The following is a 24,427-nucleotide window of genomic DNA, read 5'->3' on the forward strand; positions in this document are numbered from 1 at the left end:
CTCAGTGGTGTATGGGACTTGTAGTCCTGTCGCAGTGGTGTATGGACTTGTAGTCCTGTCGCAGTGGTGTATGGGACTTGTAGTCCTGTCTCAGTGGTGTATTGTAGCTCATGTAGCGGGCTGTTGCCCTGGTGACACACGGTACGGGGTCTCCGGTAGAGGGTTCCACGGGCCCTCCCACACAGAGGAGGGCAGCAGACTTTACCCGCCAACCGTCAGACACGAGGGAGCGGAGAGAAAGAACCGCGGCCGCGCGCACCCGGGGACGCGCACAGAGAGTGGATCCGCTAGACTCACCAGAGGACCGAGTCTGTCCCGTTACCCCGTACTGCTGCACCCACGGGACCGGAGAGGACCGACCTCAACGTAGGAGAAGAAGGAGAAGGAGACCTACCTTAATGTAGGAGAAGAAGAAGAAGAAGAAGAAGAAGAAGAAGAAGGAGACCTACCTTAATGTAGGAGAAGAAGGAGAAGGCTACCTACCTTAATGTAGAAGAAGAAGAAGGATACCTACCTTAATGTAGAAGAAGGAGAAGGATACCTACCTTAATGTAGAAGAAGAAGAAGGAGAAGGATACCTACCTTAATGTAGAAGAAGAAGAAGAAGAATACCTACCTTAATGTAGAAGAAGAAGGAGCAGAAGAAAAAGGAGACTACCTTAATGTAGGACACCATGACCTGAGGGCAGACAGCTGCTCTGTGGACCGGCCCCGACCGGGTCAACGGCTGGGCTACCAGTACTACTAACCAGTAACCAGTACTACTAACCAGTAACCAGTGTGAGAGCATACTGCGTTCTCCCAGCGGGTACTCCTCTCTGATGGACACGTCTCACTCCAGAGACTGAGCACTAGCTCCTCTGTCTCACTCCAGAGACTGTCTCTCTGTCTCACTCCAGAGACTGTCTCACTCCAGAGACTGTCTCTCTGTCTCACTCCAGAGACTGTCTCACTCCAGAGACTGAGCACTAGCTCCTCTGTCTTACTCCAGAGACTGTCTCACTGTCTCACTCCAGAGACTGTCTCACTGTCTCACTCCAGAGACTGTCTCTCTGTCTCACTCCAGAGACTGTCTCACTCCAGAGACTGTCTCACTGTCTCACTCCAGAGACTGTATCTCTGTCTCACTCTCTGTCTTGTGTCTGTCTCACTGAATGATCGGGGTCACTATGTCGTTTTTTAACTTCCGTAAAATCTTTAAACTGGGAGCCGAGAAGAAGAAGAAACAGTACGAGCACGTGAGGAGGGACGAGGACCCGGAGGAGGTCTGGGACATCATCGGGGAGCTGGGAGACGGAGCCTTTGGGAAAGTGTTCAAGGTAGGAAACCACTCCTTCAGAGCGTCCTTTGTAGTCTTGTCTCCTCTGTCCTAAGCCTGACTCAAGGTACCAGCAGTGTCTCCTCTGTCCTCTGTCCTAAGCCTGACTCGAGGTACCAGCAGTGTCTCCTCTGTCCTAAGCCTGACTCAAGGTACCAGCAGTGTCTCCTCTGTCCTAAGCCTGACTCGAGGTACCAGCAGTGTCCCCTCTGTCCTAAGCCTGACTCAAGGTACCAGCAGTGTCCCCTCTGTCCTAAGCCTGACTCAAGGTACCAGCAGTGTCCCCTCTGTCCTAAGCCTGACTCAAGGTACCAGCAGTGTCTCCTCTGTCCTAAGCCTGACTCGAGGTACCAGCAGTGTCCCCTCTGTCCTAAGCCTGACTCAAGGTACCAGCAGTGTCTCCTCTGTCCTAAGCCTGACTCAAGGTACCAGCAGTGTCTCCTCAGACCAGACCACCTGACTGTAGCCCAGGTGGTGTTGGGTAGGAGCTTGGAGGTCCCTGATGGATGAACTGTAATGTAACATGATATTTGTCTCTGTGAGTTGTTGTCCTTTATGTCTCCATAAAGCTGACCCCCATCAAAGAGACCCCGTGTCTCATTCCAATGCAGCCTGAAGCTTCCTTTGCATGAGACACAGTACCTGTTATCACCCAGGAGGGCTGGACCAGGGCTGGGACCAGGGCTGGACCAGGTCTGGGACCAGGGCTGGACCAGGTCTGGGACCAGGGCTGGGACCAGGGCTGGACCAGGTCTGGGACCAGGTCTGGACCATGTCTGGGACCATGTCTGGACCAGGGCTGGGACCAGGTCTGGGACCAGGGCTGGGACCATGTCTGGGACCAGGTCTGGGACCAGGGCTGGACCAGGTCTGGGACCAGGACGTCTGTGGCTGCTCAACGCACTTTACAGTTTGGCTCTTTGTTGCCAAATGCTATTTTTCGAGTCTTGGACTTTATGACTTTGGGAGTTATTTGGTATCGTACTTATTTAATCCTAATCTTCTTGCTCAGTGATTCCATCACATGTTGCCAGTTCCCCAGCATTCCAACAGCAGGGCTCATGTGAACTAGACGGACCGTCGAAGCAGAGAACAAAGTACCAAACAGGTCCTCCCCGTTGTGATTCGATGGAGGCGGCCTGATTGTCCAACAGGCAGTGAGGCTGAAGGAGGTCTACCGATGGTGAACTGGAGCTGTGTCTGAGCTGTGGGCCGTACCAGTAATGCCCCACTGCACTGGTCGCTGGGGTAGTCCTCCCTGCTGATTCACGGTGAAATACAAGCTGCCTCAGAACCGATGGGTAGATCTATGGAGGTGTATGTATTTTTAAATGGCGTGTGTGGCCAGGTCATCAGGAAGTGGCTGCATCCCATATCACAGAGAGACTTCATGAGCACATCCTGCCCGCAGAGGAGCCAAAACAAACAGGAGACATTTCCCCTTTAACAAGAAGGTCCTGCTAACCTCCTCCGCCTACAGCCCAGCGGCTAGTCCATGTTTCTGGATCCTCTTAATGGCTGTGTGAGCTGTTGTTTCAGGGCTGAGGTCAAGACCCCTTCAAGTCCAACATAAACCAAGTTCTCTGAGTCTTTAACGTTACATGTGTTCATGCTGAGCAGTGACATGTCCTGAGCTAGATCAGAGCACAAGAAAGATTTAAGACTGTTAACGTTCTCATCCTACAGGCTCAGAACAAACAGACGGGAATTCTAGCTGCAGCCAAAGTGATTGACACAAAGACCGAGGAGGAGCTGGAGGACTACATGGTGGAGATCGACATCCTGGCCTCCTGCGACCACCAAAACATTGTCAAACTGCTCGACGCTTTCTATTATGAGAGCAAACTGTGGGTGAGTAGAGTACCACCTGCGAGGGTAAGATTTAGAGAGAGGTGGACAGGCTTCAGCAGTGATGAAGGCTTGTACTGGACCGTCCATCAACGTTCTGACCCTCGCTAAGGTCATGACCTTTGGGTAGGGACTGAGAGAATGAGATCGCTGATACACCAGCAGCTGAAATAAGCCTCCTTCATATCGTCTCTGGGCTCAGACATGCAGAGGGAGGTCGGAGTAGAGACCCTGATCCTTTATGTTAAACGGTCCAGCTGAGGGGGTTCAACATCTGATCAGGATCCTTTAGAGGTGTTCTGGGCAGGTCCAAATAGTGATGGGCCTGGATTAGACCCACAACACACTGGAGGGGTTACATATCTGGTCTGGTCTGGGGAAGGCCTCTGCAGCCCCTGATAAGAGGAAGAGGAAGGATGGATGGACTGTACTATTATTGAAAGGCTTTATGAATGTTCCTATCCTACTGTAGTCTTCTTATCAAAATATGAGGCCAAAGTTCAGATGAGCAGCAGAAACCAGCAGCTTTTACAGCTGTTAATCATCACACCAGTTTATAATCCATCCGCTGTGGATTGCAGCTTTTTTTTTTTTTTATGCCTCTGTTCTTCACTATAGCTCTTCTTTTTTGGTTCTCGTCATCTGTTAACTTTGAAAACTAGTGAGTCTGCTCCTTAAAACACGAAGTCTGGGTTGTAGGTGTCACCCCATAGGGGCATCAGTGTTGGGCTCCAGTGAAGTTTGACTAGGTGTGTAGAAATAGTGCCCTGGAGCACACCTGTGTCAGTAGATAGGGAGTATACAGCAGGCTCTAACCGTGAGGGAAGTGTGTATGAATAGACTCAGTAACTGATATGGACTACAGGACCTCTTTCCTCTAAAATTCACCCTGTACAATGACCCTAACATTCCAGTGAGCAGTACTCACTCATGGGAGTACACAGACTCTAGGAAGACTGTGGAGTCTTTATAAACTCTGGTGATTACCTGAGTATTTCATTTCAGTGCCCGGCCCTTTTCCTCCACATTGTCCTCTGAACAATGGCATGGCCTGATGGAGTCTGTCTGTTGATTGTAATCTTGGCCTGTGTGCCACCTGTTGGATCAGAGAGGAGACAGTGTCCAGGACTTTCCTCCTAGAGATGAAAGGCTTCATTCCACATAACCCCAGGAGGGCTGGGAGCTGACTCACTTCACAACTGTCTTATAATTTGTCTCACCTGTTGACCTTTGTTTCCAATTTGAGTTGCACAGCAACAGTTTGAAGGCTCTAGTGATACATAATGTAGGCGAGGTCACACATAGCCTCATGTGCCACATGAAGGGATTAGTAAATGTGTGTGTGTGACGGACAGAGGAAGCCCTGGTGAGGCCAGTGGTGAACAAGCAGAGCCGTTAAAACAACAGCAGGCCCACAGAGACGCACTGCTGCAGCACTGTATGTCAGGGCTTTGGTGTTGAGTAGAACTTCTTGAAAAGCTCCACTGAATATTAGAATGCTGTTGATCCTTGATGAAAAGGAGTTTTTTTGTTTTTATTTTTAAGGAAATAGGCTCTTAGAAGATTTTGTAACTTCCGGATGACCCTGTAGCAGAAGCTGGGCCTTAACCAACGTATCAACCACAATTAGTTTCTCAATGGTTGCAAAATAGCAGAATTGTCTTTACTTCCTCTTCCTTAATGTGTGGCTAAATGTTCCTCAAATCTCAGAGCAGAGGATCATGAGCTGAGTGAGATGCTTTACCTCACCTTCTCATCATACTCACTCCTGCCCAGAGTGCTGCGTCCATACAAACTTTAATCCTATTTACAGAATAAGGCTGAGGTCTGGCTACATGGCTAGTTAGCGACCTAGCAGCCGGGTGAAACCTTTTCCACAATGCGGCCCCAACTGGGCCAATCCTCTTACATCAACAGCCCTACGGAAAGCTCCTAAACGCCTGGGAGGGCTCAGTGTTTCATTCATGCAGGCTGGGTGGAGGTCCATTCTCAAATACATTTGTTCAAGTGAGTGGGTCGGGTACATGATGATGATGATGATGATGAGTCCCTTTTGAGTTTCCTGTGTATACAATGCATGTACCAGCAGAGGCAGGCATTTCTCTGTGAACCGGAGAACCTTCCAGACCCTCACCATAGCTTTGACAGATCCATGTGTTCCACCACAGCATTACTGCCTCGTGACTGGCCTGCTCTCACCTCTGTTTCACATCATTGTTGTTGCCATGGTCATTGCTGCTCTCTAAATAATGAACATTTAATAAAGACTTTTACATGAACAAACATGTGTTATAACCACATTGACTCTGTGTTCCCTGTGCTCATGTTGGCAGATCCTCATTGAGTTCTGTGGTGGAGGGGCTGTGGATGCAGTCATGCTCGGTGAGTCAGCATTTCCACTTTGCATACGTGTTAGAATGTCCAGAAGGAAACTGTTCTCAAAGCTTCCCTTAATACCACACCAAAAATAAGGTCAATATAAAAGCTTTAACACACCGGGAGCCTTTTTCTCGCGTGTGATTCAGTCGAGTTGTTTTTTGTTATGAATACTTGTATTATGTGCTGAAAAAGCACCTTGCAAACTTGATTCTTCTGAGCTTTTTGCAGCGCATATTAAGGCATCGACCAATCACATTGTCCGTACACTGTATGGTACAAAAAACATGGAGGCTCCGTAGTCCAAACCGAGGCGGAAAAACTTGACAAAGACAGCGTAGACCAGATCCACTCCTCCTCGTACCTTTCACAATAAAAGCCCTAGACATATACACTGTAACTGTAACTCATTAAACCAGTTCACAGTAGCTCAGACTACAGTTTAGCATAGCTCATATTACCATCCATTATTAGGTTATATGTTTATGCTCCACAGTCTGAATGCTAAGCGCGTGTCTTCATGTGATCCCCTGTAGAACTGGAGAGACCTCTGACGGAGCCTCAGATCAGGGTGGTGTGTAAGCAGACTCTGCAGGCCCTCGTCTACCTCCACGACAACAACATCATCCACAGAGACCTGAAGGCTGGCAACATCCTCCTCACGCTGGCCGGAGATGTCAAGCTGGGTAAGGGCGGAGTTAAGTCCATCTGTTAACAACAGGAAGTACAGCTACAGACCCGGTCTCAAACTGTCCCCCATCATACCCAGAAAGGATGTGATTCAATCTATAGATGGTTCCATAAAGACAAAAACACAATCCCTCAAAACAGAGAAGTGTCATACATACAGGGTGTAGGAGAAAGTAAAGAACTAGGGTAAGTTGTCTCACAGTACATTACCCTGGTTCAGTTATTTATGTTTTTCACCTTACAAAAGTAAAGTAAAGTAGCATGAGTTCACATTCTAGCATTGTAGGCTGTGTGCCTTTGGCCATAGTCTCTGATGTTTTCTTGATATTGAACTGCCGTACAGTGATCCATCCTTTTACAGCCGCTCTCACACATGAAGGCCAAACACAGTAATCTGAGTAGAGTGTTTGTTCTTGTCGTTCACACACAGAAGCTCTGTGTCCGGGCGCTGTATCATGTGGTATCCTGAGGAGCAGAAAAACAACTTTAGCCCTTTGACACACTTTAAATGAAAGACGCTTAAAAGCTCACTTGATCCTTTACATGACATTACTCTCTATGAATGAGACACAGTCTGAAAAAGAAAAATGGTGACTTTATGGTATGAAGTAAGATTTCCAGAATGATTCCCAAATTGTAACAGAACTGATAATGTCAAGGATATACGATATATTTTTATGTCAAATCTGATTTTTGTAGCTCTTCACACCAGTTATAATAAATGATAGAATATTAAGTAAAAATGTAATCAATCATTTTAAAACCAAACATCAGAATTCAAACAGAAGAGGTTTCCTGTCTCAAGCACAGGTCTAAGCTTTAGCACTGGATCCCAAATTTCCCCGCTGCGGGACTAATAAAGGATTATCTTATCTTATCTTTATCTCTTGGTTTACTCTTTGTCTATATGTCTGCTGTTTTTAACAAAGGGCACATGTCTGCCTCTGAATGGATAGAGGAAAGCGTCAGTGTGTCTGTGGTTTATGAACCATGTTGATGGATCACTCTGAGTCACAGAGAACACAGGATAAGACCATATTCCACTGTTTTCACAGGCTAAATATAGTATACTTTATGTGACATCAGTGAAATGCCCCTTTAATGGAAGAACTGTCAAAGGAGCCCACTGGGAAATCTACTGCACAGTTATATGGATTTCTTCCAAAACCTTAATGAGGGATGATGTTTCAGAGTATCAGTTAACGTGATTGACACATGAGGTCATATTTATTATGAAACATTTTGGACTATAAATGCAGACTGTGTGTGAAAAGGCCTTTACTGTCGCGTGGCCGTTGCAGACATCATAATGAATAAGTGAGCGTCGTGCACAATAGCAGTTGTTGCTCAGCGTGTAAACAAACAAATGTATCCACAGCAGATGCAGTGACGTAGCGGACTGTGTGAGTCACACACACACACACACACACAGACACAGAGAGAGGAGCCAGAGCATCTATTTAGTATGTGCCTGATGCAGCACAGGCATGATGTCATCATGCAAAACATAAACCGAATGTCATAACAGCACATGGTTTCCTCTTAGGCCGTGTTATTCTGTGTTCGTTTCACGCTCTGATGAGATTAGCAGTTGTGCTGCTCAAGGGCACTGTTTTTCATTTAGTTTTGAAAATGAATGATGACAGGGTTGTCCCGCTGACAAATATCTACTCTGCCTTGTCTTCCAGCTGACTTTGGTGTGTCTGCCAAAAACACCAAAACCCTGCAGAGGAGAGACTCTTTCATCGGGACACCTTACTGGTGAGTTGAATATCAACCCACACATGTTTTCATGTTCAATGAGAACCCTGTTGTCGGTTCTTTCATGAAAGGAATGAAACTATTGGTCAGTATCAGTTTTTTCTTTCTTGTACATAGAACAAACATCCATGAACTCCTTTCACTGACTCTCCTTCTATGTTTCCAGGATGGCTCCAGAGGTGGTGATGTGTGAGACGTCCAAGGACCGTCCGTACGACTACAAGGCTGATATCTGGTCCCTGGGGGTCACGTTGATAGAGCTGGCACAGATTGAGCCGCCCAATCACGAGATGAACCCCATGAGAGTCTTGCTGAAGATAGCCAAGGCGGATCCTCCTTCCCTGATGCAGCCGTCACGCTGGTGAGTCACAGCGTGGTTCCAACTCTACATGATATCATGATAGGCAGAGATCCTTGATGTAGAAGAGTAATACATGTTTTTATTGTACAAGTCTTGTTTTTTACCACTTGCACTCTTAAGGTCCCCAGAATTCAGTGACTTCTTAAAGCGCTGTTTGGACAAGCATGTGGACAACCGATGGAACCCAACACAACTGCTACAGGTACCTTCCTCTTGAACAATCACACAACTTTCTCAGCTAAACCAGGGGTAGAGTTTGGAAGCATTGGCCCCTCGGGACACCAGGCCCTTAAATATCACAGTACATTTATTCTAACCTAAGCCGTCAGAACCGTCTGAGAAGCCGTCATTGACACTATTTGGAAAAGGACAGACATTGGTTTGATGAACCATCTGTTAATTAAACTCTTGCCAAAGCGGGTCGGTAGAAGAATGAAACCGTGTGTTCCATGTAGAAAAGCCTTCAGTGTTGATCTTTGATCATCTTTCAATGAAGAAATCCTCCAGTTGTGTAGAGCTGATGCTGCTGCAGCATCTCCACTAACCTCTTCAGGACTCGTCACTGTTAACCTAGAGGCTCCTCTCCATGTCGTCGCAGACACATCTAAGCCACGCCCCTAGCTACCAGTAGCTCCTCACAGGATGCTGATTGGTCCGATCACAAACGCATTACTTAAAGCCTGAAAAGATGGATTTTCACGTGAGCACGCTCTTCTCTCGTGACCCCGTGAGAATCCAGCTGCTGTGCAAGGAAACATTTTCAGTGGCCCAAATATAAATTCATGTAAAAACAATACAGAAAAGGCAATTCAATTTAACACAGACTTCCTTGACACTTGACTAAATGAAAAGAAAATATATAATTGATTATTTAAATTCAACAGTTCATTATGGCCTATTTTTTTGGTTTAACCTTTATTTAGACGCGTAATCTCATTGAGACACACAGTCTTATTGATCACACTTGGTGGTCCCGTGTGAATGTCCTTGTATTTCCCCATCCGTTCCCCAGCCCCGTACCTGGCCACCAAAGTTAATTGGTAATCCCCGTTCCCCATCCCATGCCCATGAACCAGCTGCCGTTCAGAGTGTTGGCAGCAGAGTCCTGGAGGACATCTGTTTACCTGTCCATGTCCGTGTGGGGTAATGAAGCGTGTCTCCTGGCAACACTGACACTCATCCCTTTGTGCCTACGCTGACGTCAGCAGAGCAGCTTTTCTTTTTAAGGGTTTAAGGTGCTCCTCCAGTCAGAGCCACTTATTTACAGAGCAGCAGTGAGGACACATCCAGACACACACATACATTACAACGCTGCAGCTCAAGGATTGTTCCGAACAGAGGAAGACTCCATGGGTTTGAAAATACAACACGGCGGTCTGCCTCCAATGAAGGTTTTGATATCAAAGAAGCTGCATATTCTCAGGCCAGCGATAGAATATGTGCAGCAGATTTCTAAGCCCAAGAAGGTGAGGTTGTCCAGAGATGTAGCTGCAGTATGTGTAGTCTCTTTGTAGCACTGAAGAGGTTGATTGATTTGTTTCCAGAAGGACAGCACTGTTTAGTGTGTTTTTTTATATGTTGTGTCTTGTAAAGTCAGAACAGAACCGTCTGTTGTACTGTGAGCAGTTTATATCTCTATATTTATAGTCTCTGGGATTAGAGGTCTGTGGGCTGTCCAGTCTTTGCTGCCAACTATGTTGAAGTGCTGTTCCAGCAGCAGGTGTCATGTCATGAGCTGTGAGTTGAGGTGGAGATGAAATCTGTATTACTAATGGTGTTATTTTGAATTGTCTTTTGCACAGCATTCATTTGTGTCCAGTGTGACTGACAGCCGGCCTCTGAGGGAGCTCATAGCAGAGGCAAAGGCTGAGGTCACGGAGGAGATAGAAGACCACAAAGAGGAAGAAGAGGACGAAGACACGGAAGGACAGCCGGTGTGTAAACATTTACAAAAATCTGTTTACAAAGGAATTTGATAGCAGTTTATTACTTTTTTTCTAGATCTGAAATGGTAAATCAATTATTCAGCATATTAAAAAAAGGGTAATCTGCCACTGCTTTGATAATTCTCAAGTGGGAGGATTTGTTTGTATAATTATATCATCAATCATTTTAATGTAATTAACTTATCGTACGATATATTGACATGACCTCGATCATGTTTGCTGCTTCATGATTCCACATCGATGTAGCCCGTTGTGTTTACATGTGTGTTTGTTTAGGAATGTCTCCAACATGAGGCCAGAATAAGCCACAAGGATTTCCCTACTATTATTAGACTACTATTATAGTTAAGAATTGAATGTTTGTTGCCCAGCTATAAACACATTTCTGTATTTTTTATACAGTAACAATTAACTTCTTTATTTATTAACTTGCTGACTATGTTAAGATATTCAGTGCCAGATTGATAACAAAGAAAAGTTACTTGGCAATTTTGCTTGAAATATGGCTTAAAATGAATATTTATTATCAGAACTGTTTGTTGAATAATGTTTTTGTGATGGATTGGTTGACTAATCAGTTCAGCTCTAATATGAATTGGTCATTAGTGCACCTTTGTTGTGTTTTTAAAGTGAAACTAATAATCCTAATCTCTTAAACTGTCACTTCTGCCACTGCTTCAGGGCCACAAACGCGCCCCCTCTGATGTCAGCGTTGCCAGCTCAGAGGATGAGAAGATCCCCCTCTCTCCCTCCATCCTGGAACCAGTCGCTGAGAAGGTTGAGCCCACTCCCACTGAGCTCCCTGTGGCCAACCATGTGGTGGACACCAGCTTTGTTGAAGAGGCCACTACCCCTGTAGCTGAGGAGACTGCAAACACTCCAGATGAGGACGGAGAGATGGAGCAGAAACCAGTGGAGGAAAAGCCCCCAGACGCAGGAGGAGATGTTGCCTCCCCAGAATCAGAGACGGAACCAGAGGCACCTGCAAAGGAAATGCAGCAGCTGGAGATCGCAGTCGAGGATGAAAAGGAAGTGGACACATCGGAGGTTCCAGCTCATCCACAGGCCAGCACAGAGGGTTCAGAGGTCACTAAGGCTCCTCAGGAGGAGAAGACGGCTGTTGTGGAGGAGTCAAATGTACCAGTGGAGGAGGAGGAGGAGGAGGAGGACCGGTACAAAAATCTCAAGGTGACACTGACACTACCAGAGCAAGATAACGTTGTCCCAAATAAGGAGGATGGAGAGAAGCCCACAGAAAAGGAGGAGATGAATGCAGAAGATGAGAAGGCGGTTCCAGACAAAGCTAAGGACGACAAAGAGAGGGATTCAGACTCGGGCAGCGGCTCAGCTGCAGATAACAGCAGTGGAGACCTCAATCTGTCTATCTCCAGCTTTCTGTCCAAAACAAAAGAGCCTGGGTCTATTTCCATACAGGTAACCCTGGCCGTCCACACACTCAAACATCAGCATGGCTACAGATACAAACATGAACTCTCCTTCTTCCTCTTTCTTTTTTTTTTTACAGGACAACAAGCGTCAGAAGAAGACGTTGAAAAAGACTCGCAAGTTCATTGTGGATGGAGTGGAAGTTAGCGTGACTACATCAAAGATCATCACTGACAATGACACCAAGAACGAGGAGATGAGGTTCCTCAGGTATTCCCCTGCCTTCATTTGCATACTCACTGGCCGTCGGTTCTGTGCAAATATCATGTAAACAGGTTGCCTAGTAACCTAACTGTTCAACCTGACTGACTGTGAGGAGTTCATCTCTCCATTTCAGAACTCTATTAGAGGTCATGAATGTTCACCACTCTGACCTGCTTCATGCCAAAATAATACACAGAGTTAACATCATTTTTCTTTTTTTCTCCTCTCTTCCTGCTCCTCCCCAGACGCCAGGAGCTGAGGGAGCTGCGTTTCCTGCAGAAGGAGGAGCAGAGGGCCCAGCAGCAGCTCAGTAACAAGCTGCAGCAGCAGAAGGAACAGATCTACCGGCGCTTTGAGCAGGAGACCACGGTGAGTCACTCAACTCTGAAAAGTCATGGCTTCTGAAATGATTCACAAACTTCATTTAAAAGTATAATATGTAACTTTGTGGCATTGAAATGTTCAAAAGGGACAAGTCCTAACTGTGGCTCTGAGTCAGAGTGGGTTGTTCAATCTGAAGATTTGGGGTTCGATCCTGGGCTTCTTTAGTCCATGTAGATGTGTTTGGGTAAGACACCTAACCCCAAATTGCTGGCTGTGCCATCAGTGTGTGAATGGGTATGAAGGGTTAACCAGCCCTGATGGATAGTGGCACCCTCCATGGTAGCCCCTGTCATCAGAGTGTAAATGGGTGAATGACATGTAGTGTAAGAGGACGAGAAAGACGCTATAAAATAATGCTCTTTTTGCAGCCTCAGCGTTATAAACTGACTTTTTATCCACTTTTAGGTGACTTCTTTTTTACGATGCACTTTCTAGGTAATGGTGTTTTTTTTAACTCTACACTGTAAACAGATGACGACTGCAGCTTAAGTTATCAGTGAAACAAGCTGAGCAAATGTCAGCGGTATCTCGGCTAAAAGCCCCTCCAGGACGTCCTGTGTCCACCGAAGCAGAAACACTTATTTTTTATTTATTAAAGTATTGTCTTTTTACACAATAATGTTTTAATGTACGTACGGTAATGTTCTATCATTGTCATTATTAGTCTACATATTCACATGTTTTCGTATTTATGAGAGGCTACCCTTTTAATAATATAATCAATTAGATACATTTTCTTGAAAACTGCCAATATTTGCAATTAACACAATTGATTTCTGTCCTCAAATGAATCAGAAGTGAATTTAATGATTATATTAGAAAATTGTAAAAAATTAAACTACCGTTCTTTGGACCTGGTAGCCTCTGTCCATGGACAACGGGAACAAAAATGTGAACTGCCCTGGCCTGTCTAGTTTGAAGCGCCGGTTAGCATCATAGCTAGGCTAAGGTAAGTGTTAAGCAGGCTGTAGCCGGTTAGGGGCCGTTCTTCCCACAAGGTTACTGACACCTAGGAAGTTATAAACGGCTTTTTCTAAACTTAGGAAAACACTACTATTCTTAATTTCAGGTGATTATACACTGATCAAAACATAGTATGAATATTATATTCCATTGCTGCCAAATGCTCTCCCTAAATGTTAAACACTGTTCCTTTAACCTGAACTTTTATCAAGCCCATTGAAAGCTCCTCCCAGAGGAGGAAGTAGTTTAATGTGGCAGCTTTTGCTTCAGGTATTTACAGAAAACAGAAGTATCATCATGTGTTCTGTTAGTTGCTATTTCTGGATGCTGAATACTTGAAACTTGTTTGCAAGAAAGCATGTCATATTAGCTTTAGAGTCTGTATCCACTTTGGGAACGACCGCATTAAAATGAATTTCACTTGAAACCTCAAAGACCGGCCGATGACCTCATATAACTCTGCAAGAAATGGAAGCGTTTCTATTAGTCAGTCAAAAATGGTGTTTGGAACAAAATGTAGATATGTGAAATATGAGTATATTGGTATCTGACAAGACATATTAGTTACTTTTCCATAAGTCACTCTGCATTCCAAACCTTCTCGTGAACATTCAGTCACGTCACCTTTTTTGGGAGGTGCTTCAGCGCTTTTCACTTCTTTCTGAGGTTCACAACACTACTGGTGAAGTTGTAATTGTGTAACAGAACATTTAGCCTTTGGAACACTAGAAGAAGAATAAGCAGGGCTGTGTATAAAAAGAAGTCACTCTGGTTGTTAAATGGAGGTTTGCTTTGACCCTCTACAAAAATAGAAACCAACCAGACGTTGGAAAAAGTGTGAAGATGATGACTCATCTGAGTGTGTTTTCTTCCACTGCACAGAGTTCCAGGTTTTCCTACCAGTTAGTGAAGGCTAACTGTTCATGTTACTGTGTGAGGTACTCCCTTCAGTTACTTGTTGCTAGTAACTGTAAGGGCTGTAGAGAATGGTAAGTCGCACCGTCCAATTCCGATTTCCGAAGATCCATAATTGACAGCAGACATTTTTTTTTATTTGTCTTTGATATTCAGTTGTATGTTTATAAAAAGGTTTTAAAGGTTGTTCTTCCAAAGCTTACTTTGGACTTGCAGGTGTTACAACGCTGTGTATAACTCGTGTGTCCGGTTCCAATCAGTGGCCGATGGATCGGTGCATTTCTATTGGTCCACTCTCTGTTTGAGTGACTCAGAATGCTAATGGCCTCTTTAAGAACACAATGATCTTCTTTGTTTTCACTGACGTGATGTGGCCCTCTGTGTCTTACAGAGCAAGAAGCGTCAGTACGACCAGGAGGTGGAGAACCTGGAGCGGCAGCAGAAGCAGACCATCGAGAGGCTGGAGCAGGATCACACCAACCGGCTCAGGGACGAGGCCAAACGCATCAAAGCGGAGCAGGACAAGGAGCTGTCCAAGTACCAGAACGTGCTGAAAAACCGCAAGAAAGAGGTTAGCACATCCACACGTCACCATGAATGTGCTTCCACTTCCTTATACTAACATGTAGGCCCTTAGGAGGGTAGGATAGCTTGTACACTTCCTATTTATAGAAAGTTATTTTGATACTTGGACACACACAAGCCTCTCTGATCTGTCTTATGACCAACGTTTAGCTGCACAGGAGCTTAATGAGTCTGTGCTGCCACAGTGTTAATCTACCCACAGCTTCTCTCTCATTTCATTTCCATCTACTGCTCATGGCTGCCCTCACATAGGGCAAACAGGAAGTGGGACTTTCTCCAAAGCCTGTGACAAACGCTATCATGAAACGTATCAGAGAGGATATTATCCAAGCCCAGCTGAAGGAGGTAATGAGGGCCGGTTTGCTGTGAGATTTGAACTTTGACACACACACTCCCCCCCTGTTCCTCTCAGCTCTTCCTCTCCGTCTGTTGTTGGGACAGACTTCACACTATGTGAGGGTAGCAAGAACAGAGTTATCCAGCAGATATTTCTCCTGCTGTTTGATGCAGTTTTCAGGACTTTTCTTCCCTTTTCCAAACCTTCTGCCTACCTGAGCGTGCAGTGCCCGTCACAGGTTCAGAGTGTGTGTGTGCAGTGTTTAGAGCAATGTCTAGGAAGGTAATGCGCTGTGATCCACAGGGAGGGGCCCATGTTATCATTCAGTCCTTTCAGTTGTCCTTGTGCAACGCTCCCATACAGGATGTAAGTGAAACCCGTGTTCCTCAGAATTTGGAATGTGACCTCTTTCTTGTGTCTCTTAAAGCATCACTCATTACTCATGAGACTACACACACCCTTTCTTTACATCAGTACAGGCCTACATCAAGCCTAGAGTGGTGCTATGCTCTCTACACATCACACCATAAGAAACATTTACTGCTGACAATTAAATCATGTCAATTGTAGCTTCTGATTAAATTGCTAGATACAGTAAACTCAGTGAACTTCAGATAACTGTGTGAATGACCACAGTGAACATGGTGAATGACACCTGTGTGTAAATGAACATGTTCATGAGAGATGTAAGTTATCAAAGCTAACAACCCAATAATACCATATAGGACTTCCCGTCCTGTCACATATGTCCGATGTTGAAGTCCTGCTTTCAGAGACCCAGAGAGGAAAGTGTCTCATTTAAACAGCGTCAGTACCAGAACTAAGGGACCTGCTGAAGACCAGGACTGGGGACAATCTCTCCTAGGACAGGTCTGGACCACTTTAGACTGTGTTCAAAATACAGCAAGTTCTCCTAAATTCAGGCACCGTTGGGTAATGCACGAGGGTCATTGTTCTCTATTGGATCAGAACCGTACCAGGTATATATGTAGCTCCTTATGTTCTACCTGTCCCATGTGAACATGCCACGCTCAGATATGTAGGATAAACTTTAGACAGTTGGAGACATGCGTCAATATAAATCTTGATGGTGCTTACTGTATTATCATTGAGCACTACATGACCGCTAATGCCTCTGTGTGAGGAGAGCCAAGTAGGCCGGATTAATGAGACAACAAGCAGGTGAACCGCTCTTTATTACCTGTTGTTACTGTCTGCTTCTGCAGCTCTAGCTGAGCTTAGCCTGAGGTGAACTTAGCCTGAGGTGAACACACACACACACACAGGCCAGCGCACACACACACACACACACACACACACACACACACACACACACACACACACACACACTGTGTTGTTGTTGCTGTTGTTCCTAACCTCTCTGTTATCATCATCCTTACTGTGGATGGAGGTTTCTTTGGGTCTCTCAGACAGTATTGTAGATCAGCAGCCTCCTCCTGTTTTCCTCACGTCACCTGTAATCTCTGTCATCCTTCGTTCAGGAACAAGAGTTTCTCCAGAAGCAGCAGCAGGATCTGGACAGCGCTCTGAAGAAGATTATCCAGCAACACAAACACGAGCTGGCCACCATCGAGAGAGACTGCCTCAACCACAAGCAGCAGCTTCTCCGAGGTGAAAACAGTCCCTGGCTAGATTTACTGCTGTGTTCATGTCATGTGAGGTGGAAGGTCAGGACGGGAGATGTTCCCATGGTTACACTAACACGTATACATGTCCAGACCATCAGACTACTGAAGAGACTGTAGTTACCTTTTTCCACTGTTGTGTTCCATATAGGAGCTTTTTTCAGTAGAGAACTAGGGCTCTGATTATTTTCATAGTTTGACGAGTTTTCTCCTCTCCATATAAAAACCTTTGACACACGATTGGTTCTGGTCATAGGGTTTGAACATGTGTCTAAAACTCTGTGGTCTTGGTGAACAGCTGGTTTTATAGGCAGACAAGTTGTATTCATGTCATATCCCACTTGTTTCTCTCCACAAAAGTTGTCTCTGGAATCTTTAACAGAGGCCCCTCAGCAGAAGCAATCCTGGCCACCTATAAACCTCAGAATAGCCCATTGTGAATAAATAGAACATATCTTAATGATGTAAACCACCAAAATCACAACTTCAGGTTATTCTCTTACTAATGATTCAATTCAGAGCTGATAAACTGATGTGGTGAGAAACATCTCAAAATCACTTCAGAGGGCTTTCACTGGGAACACAGACTGTGAGATAGTTCAAAGCTTAAGAGATGAAACCTCACGAGTAAAGTTGATATTGTTAAACTGCTGCGATCGAGGTAACTTCAGCCCACAGCTGTTGTAGTCCTCTGGTCCGTCTTACTGCAGAACATCTACTAATACAGACAGAGGCGTAATGTTGGGGAGATGTTCCCTTCCAATCAGCCTGTGAAAGGTTCTTCTAATCCGTTAGCTTGTCTTTTGTTCACTAGCACGGGAGGCTGCCATGTGGGAGCTGGAAGAGCGTCATCTGCAGGAGAAACACCAGCTGTTCAAACAGCAGCTCAAAGACCAGTACTTCATGCAGAGACATCAGCTGCTGAAGAGACACGAGAAGGTACAGGCTGGATCAGAGACTTCGCCTTAATCTAGCTCCTTGATTATTCCTCCCACCTCAGGCTGGTTCTGTTCCCGTCAGAACCTCAGCATTGAAAAGTGTTCTGTGTCTGCTTGTGTGGCCTGTGCAGGAGATGGAGCAGATGCAGCGCTACAACCAGCGTCTGATCGAGGAGATGAAGAACAAGCAGACGCAGGAGAGGACCAGGCTGCCCAAGATTCAGCGCAGCGATGCCAAGACCCGCATGGCCATGTTCAAGAAGAGCCTCCGTATCACCGGAGCCGTCATAACCCCCGAGCAGGAGAGGGAGAAGGTCAAGCAGGTGAGGAGCAATATGGAACGTTATCTAGCTAAAGTGAAACCAAACCTTTGGTCTTCTATTGGATGGAAAGCCAGACAAACCTTAGCCCACTTTCCTTAAAAGATGAAGAACCTGGAGGCCTAACGGTGTTTCTGTTCTCCAGTTTGCAGCCCAGGAAGAGAAGAGACAGAAGAACGAGAGGCTCCATCAGCAGCAGAAACATGAGAACCAGATGAGGGACCTGCAGCTGCAGTGTGACGCCAACATCCGAGAGCTTCAGCAGCTACAGGTAGAGATTACACCGCTCTGATCTACTGTTTACATGCTGACTCATGTTTCATACACCTCCTCCCTCTGTGCTCCTCAGAATGAGAAGTGCCACCTGCTCATCGAACATGAGACCCAGAAGCTGAAGGAGTTGGACGAGGAGCACAGTCAGGAGCTGAAGGAGTGGAGGGAGAAACTACGACCCAGGAAGAAGGTAGACTATCTGTGCCTCCCTGTCTGTGTAACGGAGGCAGCTTCAGAAAATGTGAATAATGATCCAAACTGAATACACTGAGGCATCAGCTCATAGTTCGTTTCCTTCCACACAGAACTTTGTCGACGTTGCATTGACATTGTCCAAAGATGTTCTGTTTTGTTGTTTCATTAATGAAGGGAAGAAGACTTTTAAGCTCCTTGTTCTGTCAACTACTGTAGCATTATTTTCCTGATGTTTGAGGTTTTTACCCTGACATCTAGTGGTATGTAGTGGTATCCTTTCAGTAAGTATTGAGATACTTTGAGTATTCTGTCCTCATCCTGTGAAGGACTCTGATTCAGATCAACCACAGGGACATTGGTTTGGTCCAGTGCTCCAGACCTGAGGACACCATGGAGTCCACAGTAAAATCAATAGCAGAACACACACGACAAGACAGTTCCATATCATAATACAACACGTGTTCCCATGGAGACGGAGGCAGATAAACAATAAAGTCAAGTCAAATAAGACTGGTCACTCACATAATGAAAGTGCATGTGACCATCTGAGAGAGCTGTGATTGATGGGATTCATAAGAGTTCTTGCTACTGTCCTTTCAAATATCCTGTTTTTTTAGGCTCTGTTCTCTCTTCAGGTTGGCAATGTTTTTTGGTCAATGCCCAATTTTTTCCTGCTGTCCTGATTAAACACAGCAGCTGGCAAGTTCCTGACTTAAAATGAATAAACTTTTCTAGCAATTCACCTTATTAAATCCTAAGGGAACGGTGCATACGCTAAATTTAAGGGACGGGCGGATCCGATCCCTGGTGTGGACCGACTGCAATCTGACTGCCAAATATGTTTAAAAGCTACTTAAATACGCTGAAAGGCTCTCCTTTTTCCTCACGATAATATCAGAAAAAATCATATATTAACGAAAGACACACTTTATGTTGCACATAACGACATATATTAATGTAAATCTAATTAATTCATGTCCGACCTGTTCGGCATACAGCAAACAAAAGCTGCGAGGCGAGCACTAATCCTCCCACACAAAAACAAACACATTAGTCCCAAAGTTCCTTCATTCAACTTAACTATGATAAATAAATCCCAAAGGCCAAAATAATAATGTCAACAGGTGGAAGCGTGGCGAGACGCCGCCGTTTAATTATCAGTAGAACCCACGCCATCTCACCACAGTCCGTTTAGCTGGTGGGTCTTTTCTTGCAGTGGTCCAGTGAAGTTTCACGATGCATAATCCACAAAGTTTGATCCCGATCCTTTGCTTTACAATCTCCTGGATATCCTGCTCTTTGTTCCCCGTCCTCCATACTCTCCCTCACGTCATATCCCCATGCCCGCTTTTATACAAGCGTTGAAAACCAAAATAAATAGTAACAATAATACAAGATCCAATTCATTACCTATGTTAACATTACAGGCCACTGATGACTATTTCAAGTACAGCACTTTAAAGATGCAAAGGAAAATGAACATAAACATGTACCCCATTCACAACTGCCGTATATTAAGACAGACTTAGGCGATCATTACAACTTTGAACAACCTCCTAACAGCTCGTTAGAATGATGTGCTCATGTTTCAGATAAGACCAAAGGACAGACCACTCTGAAGTACGCGTGTAAAGAAACATTGTAAAATCCAACAGTTTACGTTAAAATGCTTAATGTTTGCATCAGAAGCACATTCTTTTTTGAAGTTACACAGTCACTTAAGTTTACTGTCCATTTCAATTTCCACTCCTCCACTGGCAGTGCAGTTTTGTTGCTTCTAAAATCAGTCTTTAGTTTTCCTGTAGTTTAGTTCCAGGAAATTGTCCTGAAAAGCTGTGGTTGCTTCCTCCAAAAGCACCAAGAGAAGTCTGTCTGAAGTGTTGTGGTGTCATCCACGTATCTATACCTGCCGCTGCATAAAGGCCTTTACACAACAGGGAGGGCTTTTCAGGCGTTTATACAAATGACAATACATTTTTCAGACGTGAATATTTCGCAGTGAAAAAGCGACATCTTTTTAGATTTATTTTATGAGCCCCCGTGTTTGAACTGTACACTATAGTGAAGAACATCAGAGGCTCCATAGTTTGTGTCTGACCTCAGACAGACTGTCAGACGCTGATAGTTGGCCCTCTGCCAGCATCAATCTATTCAAACCTTTATTGAAAAAATGAAATCTTCTGAAGTAAAATATTCACAGGCCACTATTTCACGTTTTGTATTGTTAATTCATCACGCTCCGCTGTGTAAAGGCCTTCAACCTGCATCAATAACAGATTGAAATACTATCGTATAAAGTGAACTCACCTGTTCATGTTGTTCAAATTCAGACCATGGTTCACCTTGATGCAGATAAATGTGAAAACCCATTTAGCCATGCTTGCTACGTGGCTCTAGTGATGGCAGTGTTGGTCTCCATCACTTTGTCATCACGCTGCGGGACTAATAAAGGATTATCTTATCCGAATCGCTGTCAAATTTGGCACGTTCAAACTTTCATGGACTCCACAGTAAAGGATAGAATGAAACGTGATCATTTCCTTATAACTGAAGAGGCATTAGATTGTTATAAGGAGGCTGTTTTTCATTGTAAAGGAACTTAAAGACGTGTGATTTGGTGGTGAACTGGTTCTCAGGGTTCGTCCTGATCATCAGAAATCTGAGGAACCAGTCCGGTCACTGGGAGCTGTGACGGGGAGACGGTTAGACATCTTTTTATGTGGATGTCCGCTCAGTGTTGATGGTAAATGTAGTCCACTGAAACAATAAACTCCTCAGTGCTGCTGTAGTTACTGAGAAAGCTGAGTCCTCCTCTTCACAGAGCCCTGCCAGCAGTGCCTACATGTACCAGGATGCATTGCGTGCAAGCTTCTGACGGCCGGTTTCCCAATCATATGGTCTGCATGACTAATGCAGCTTTTCTTTATCTGTAAACGTAATAAATACAGCTGAATATCAAAGGTCAACCAGAACACTGTAAAATGAACCCTAGTCCATAACATCCTCTGACCGCATATTATGGGATGGCATTCTGGCTGTGAGTTTGCTCTACAAGCGAAGAGAAGGAGCATGCTGTGTTTTCTAGAGAAGGGCGCCCCCTATCTTCTCAGAGGTGGAGGCTGGAGATCCATGCTGAGATAACATCCACCTCAGTCACTGCCACGTCACATGACACTGCTGGATGCTTAATGCTAAACAATATACAGCAGCACTGGAGTCTACCTTTACTATCTCCTCTGGTTGGAGGTCCACTCAAAAGACAGCAGACTTCCCCTTTAAGACAAAGACCTTTGGTCTCCTTCTCTCCTCCTGACTCACTTATCCGTTTAAGAGTCCGACTCCTCACCCGCTGACGGCTGATACATATATATTTATATATAACTGACCCAGGTTCGGGCTGCACGGTGGTGTGGTGGCTACCACTGTCGCCTCACAGCAAGAGGGACGCGGGTTCAATTCCCGGACCAGACGGCCTTGTGTGTGGAGTTTGCATGTTCTCCCCGTGTCAGCGTGGGTTCTCTCCGGGTTCTCCGGCTTCCTCCCACAGTCCACAGACATGCAGCTTAGGTGCATTGAAGACTCTAAATTGGTGTGAGCGTGAGTGGTTGTCTGTCTCTATATGTCAGCCCTGTGATAGGCTGGAGACCTGTCCAGGTGAACCCTGCCTTCACCCATTGACAGCTGAGATCGGCTCCAGCACCCCCGCGACCCTGAACTGGATAAGTGTTTACGGAAAATGAATGACCCAGGTTCAACAGTTCCCTCATGTTTCTGTACCCTGCAGGCCCTGGAGGACGAGTTTGCCAGGAAGCTGCAGGAACAGGAAGTGTTCTTCAAGATGAGCGGCGAGTCGGAGTGCCTTAACCCGTCCAGCCAGAGCCGCATCTCCAAGTTCTACCCCATCCCCAGCGTCCACTCCACGGGTTTCTAGTAGACCTACACACCGTGCACATGGACGTGAGCACACACACACACACACATACAGCGACAGCACAGACTGAACCGAGCTGCCTTGCCCTCATCCTCTGAAAGCTGTCGGGGGTTTTAAGAAGCATTTCTGTTTCTGGACTTTGCTCCTCAGTCTGCAGTCTCATCCTCGTTCTGTTCATGATGTCATGTTTTCACACTGAAGGATTCATAATTCAGATTCAGTGTTTGAGTGAAGGAGCTGTCTGCCCAACCTTCCTGTTATGATTGAATGTTTTTTTTATGAAGACTCCGGTGCCTGTAGAACTTAATCTGTTCGGCTTTGAAGTAATTGAATTGAAGTAATTTATGCTAATTATTTACTGCTCAATTCTTTTCTTATTCAGACATTTGTACGGAAGCCCTGAGAAGCAACTAAGACTTAAAAATATTGTGGTGATCCATTTTCCAAGTGTGATCTAAACTGTGTTCTCTCCTGTTTCTTACTTAAAGGGAGAGTTTAGGAGTAGCAGCATGGTTGCTAGGTGATGTACAGCAGGTTTCCAGCTGCCAAAAAGAAATGTGCTCCTGTTTCACAGGTGAGGAGAAAGATTATCTTGGCCAAACCTTGGAGATCAGACTTTTTCTCACTGGCCTCTCAGGGCTTCCCTACTCATATTTTATACAACTGAAACAAACTGTTGATGATTCCATCTAGTTATTAAATATCAAACCGCAACCTTCTCATTTATACTAGATGATAACATAGAATGTATTTCTGCTAGAGGAGATCACTCTTGAAGGAATGATCCAGTATATGTTTCATATCTCTGTGTTAGACTTTAGGTTGTGATGAGTAGAGCTTAAGATGATGCATGAACTAAAGCTTTAGGAACCTTTTCCAGCAGAGACCATTCCTTCTTTCAGGCTGTTTCCTCAGAATGTCTTCAGCTTACGGTGGAGTCGAAGGATCACTGTGATAGAAACAAACACTGTCCAACAACCATCTCTGAACCTGTCCATGGGTCTGGTTTTATTTTTTAGGATCCACCACTTTATTAGTGTCAAGTAAAAAAAGATGTAGCTGTAGGATCAGTATTCAGGGATGAATAAAGAATGCATTTCTTCACTGACGTCTATAACATTTGAAAGAGTGAAACTCACTGATCCAACCTCTAAACGGCTCTCCGATCAGCTCAACAGTAAGGAGCTAATCTGCAGTCCCACATCACATGCTGCTCCTCGTGAGGAGTTCATGAGGAGGCCTGCACGGCTTTACTTCCTTCTGCTTGTTGAAATAGTGTTTGCATTGTGGCGCTAGCTAATAGCCTTAATAATGGATATACTGAACAGCCAACCGTTCTGCTCTCTGACTGCGGGGGGGGGGAGCTAACAGTTTCAGAATGATTGCATCTGTATTGGAAGAAATAAACACAACCTGAGCTCTTGTCATTTCTTTTATTCAGGCGGATGTCTTGTGAATGACATCATAGTTGATGCAGATGTAGAAACAAAGGAGAAGTGGACCTGGCTTTGTTTGGGCCATCTTGACCTGTGATTGGTTCATCGTATCATCTCATTTTACTTATGATTGGCCTGTATTTAATAACTGATCTAACTGCTGTGTACCAAACATTGCATTGGAGTGCTGTGCACCTTTTCCAGAACTTTCTCAGTAGCTATTTATATGAAATGCCCGTCCTCACTGCAGAGTATTCTCTCATTGGAGGTTTGCAGCATGATGACATTCTGAATGAAAACAATGATAAACGTATCAAAATCATTATGCATATGAAGAAAAAAAAGAAGTGTTTTTAGAGAAGCTGTGTGATGTTGATGTTCATTGTGATGTAAATAAACTGTTCCCTCTGTTCTACACTTGTGTTCTGTCTCTGGTCTGACGCCTCCTGGTTGAACATGTGCACATATCTGACAGAAAAGATTCAAGCTTCTTCAACTTTGTAAAAAAACTATCTATAAAAAAACATGATTGAATTAGAAAATGCAGACGAGTA

At 44.9% G+C, this 24,427-nt stretch overlaps 1 protein-coding gene across 4 annotated transcripts; it reads left to right on the forward strand.

Annotated features, from left to right (window-relative positions):
* Positions 1 to 857: 857 nt before the first annotated feature.
* Positions 858 to 24,275, forward strand: slkb (STE20-like kinase b). 4 transcript variants are annotated; one of them, XM_054604386.1, is made up of 19 exons: positions 858 to 1,319; positions 3,005 to 3,169; positions 5,500 to 5,548; positions 6,079 to 6,228; positions 7,921 to 7,993; positions 8,160 to 8,354; positions 8,475 to 8,556; positions 10,157 to 10,288; positions 10,982 to 11,734; positions 11,826 to 11,956; positions 12,196 to 12,319; positions 14,604 to 14,783; positions 16,637 to 16,766; positions 17,595 to 17,719; positions 17,850 to 18,041; positions 18,184 to 18,309; positions 18,388 to 18,501; positions 22,291 to 22,463; positions 22,926 to 24,275. In XM_054604386.1, the coding sequence occupies exons 1-18, from the start codon at positions 1,155 to 1,157 to the stop codon at positions 22,435 to 22,437; spliced, it is 3,033 nt and encodes a 1,010-aa protein (XP_054460361.1). In that variant the 5' UTR covers positions 858 to 1,154; the 3' UTR covers positions 22,438 to 22,463; positions 22,926 to 24,275. The 4 variants fall into 4 exon arrangements, 3 of the variants coding, with proteins under 3 accessions (XP_054460361.1, XP_054460362.1, XP_054460360.1); XM_054604387.1 differs by having other exon boundaries at positions 23,879 to 24,275; XR_008531403.1 differs by having other exon boundaries at positions 887 to 1,319; positions 22,291 to 23,011; positions 23,879 to 24,275.
* The last annotated feature ends 152 nt before the right edge of the window (positions 24,276 to 24,427 follow it).

Source organism: Anoplopoma fimbria, chromosome 9 (assembly GCF_027596085.1).
Source record: "Anoplopoma fimbria isolate UVic2021 breed Golden Eagle Sablefish chromosome 9, Afim_UVic_2022, whole genome shotgun sequence".
NCBI lineage: Eukaryota > Metazoa > Chordata > Actinopteri > Perciformes > Anoplopomatidae > Anoplopoma > Anoplopoma fimbria.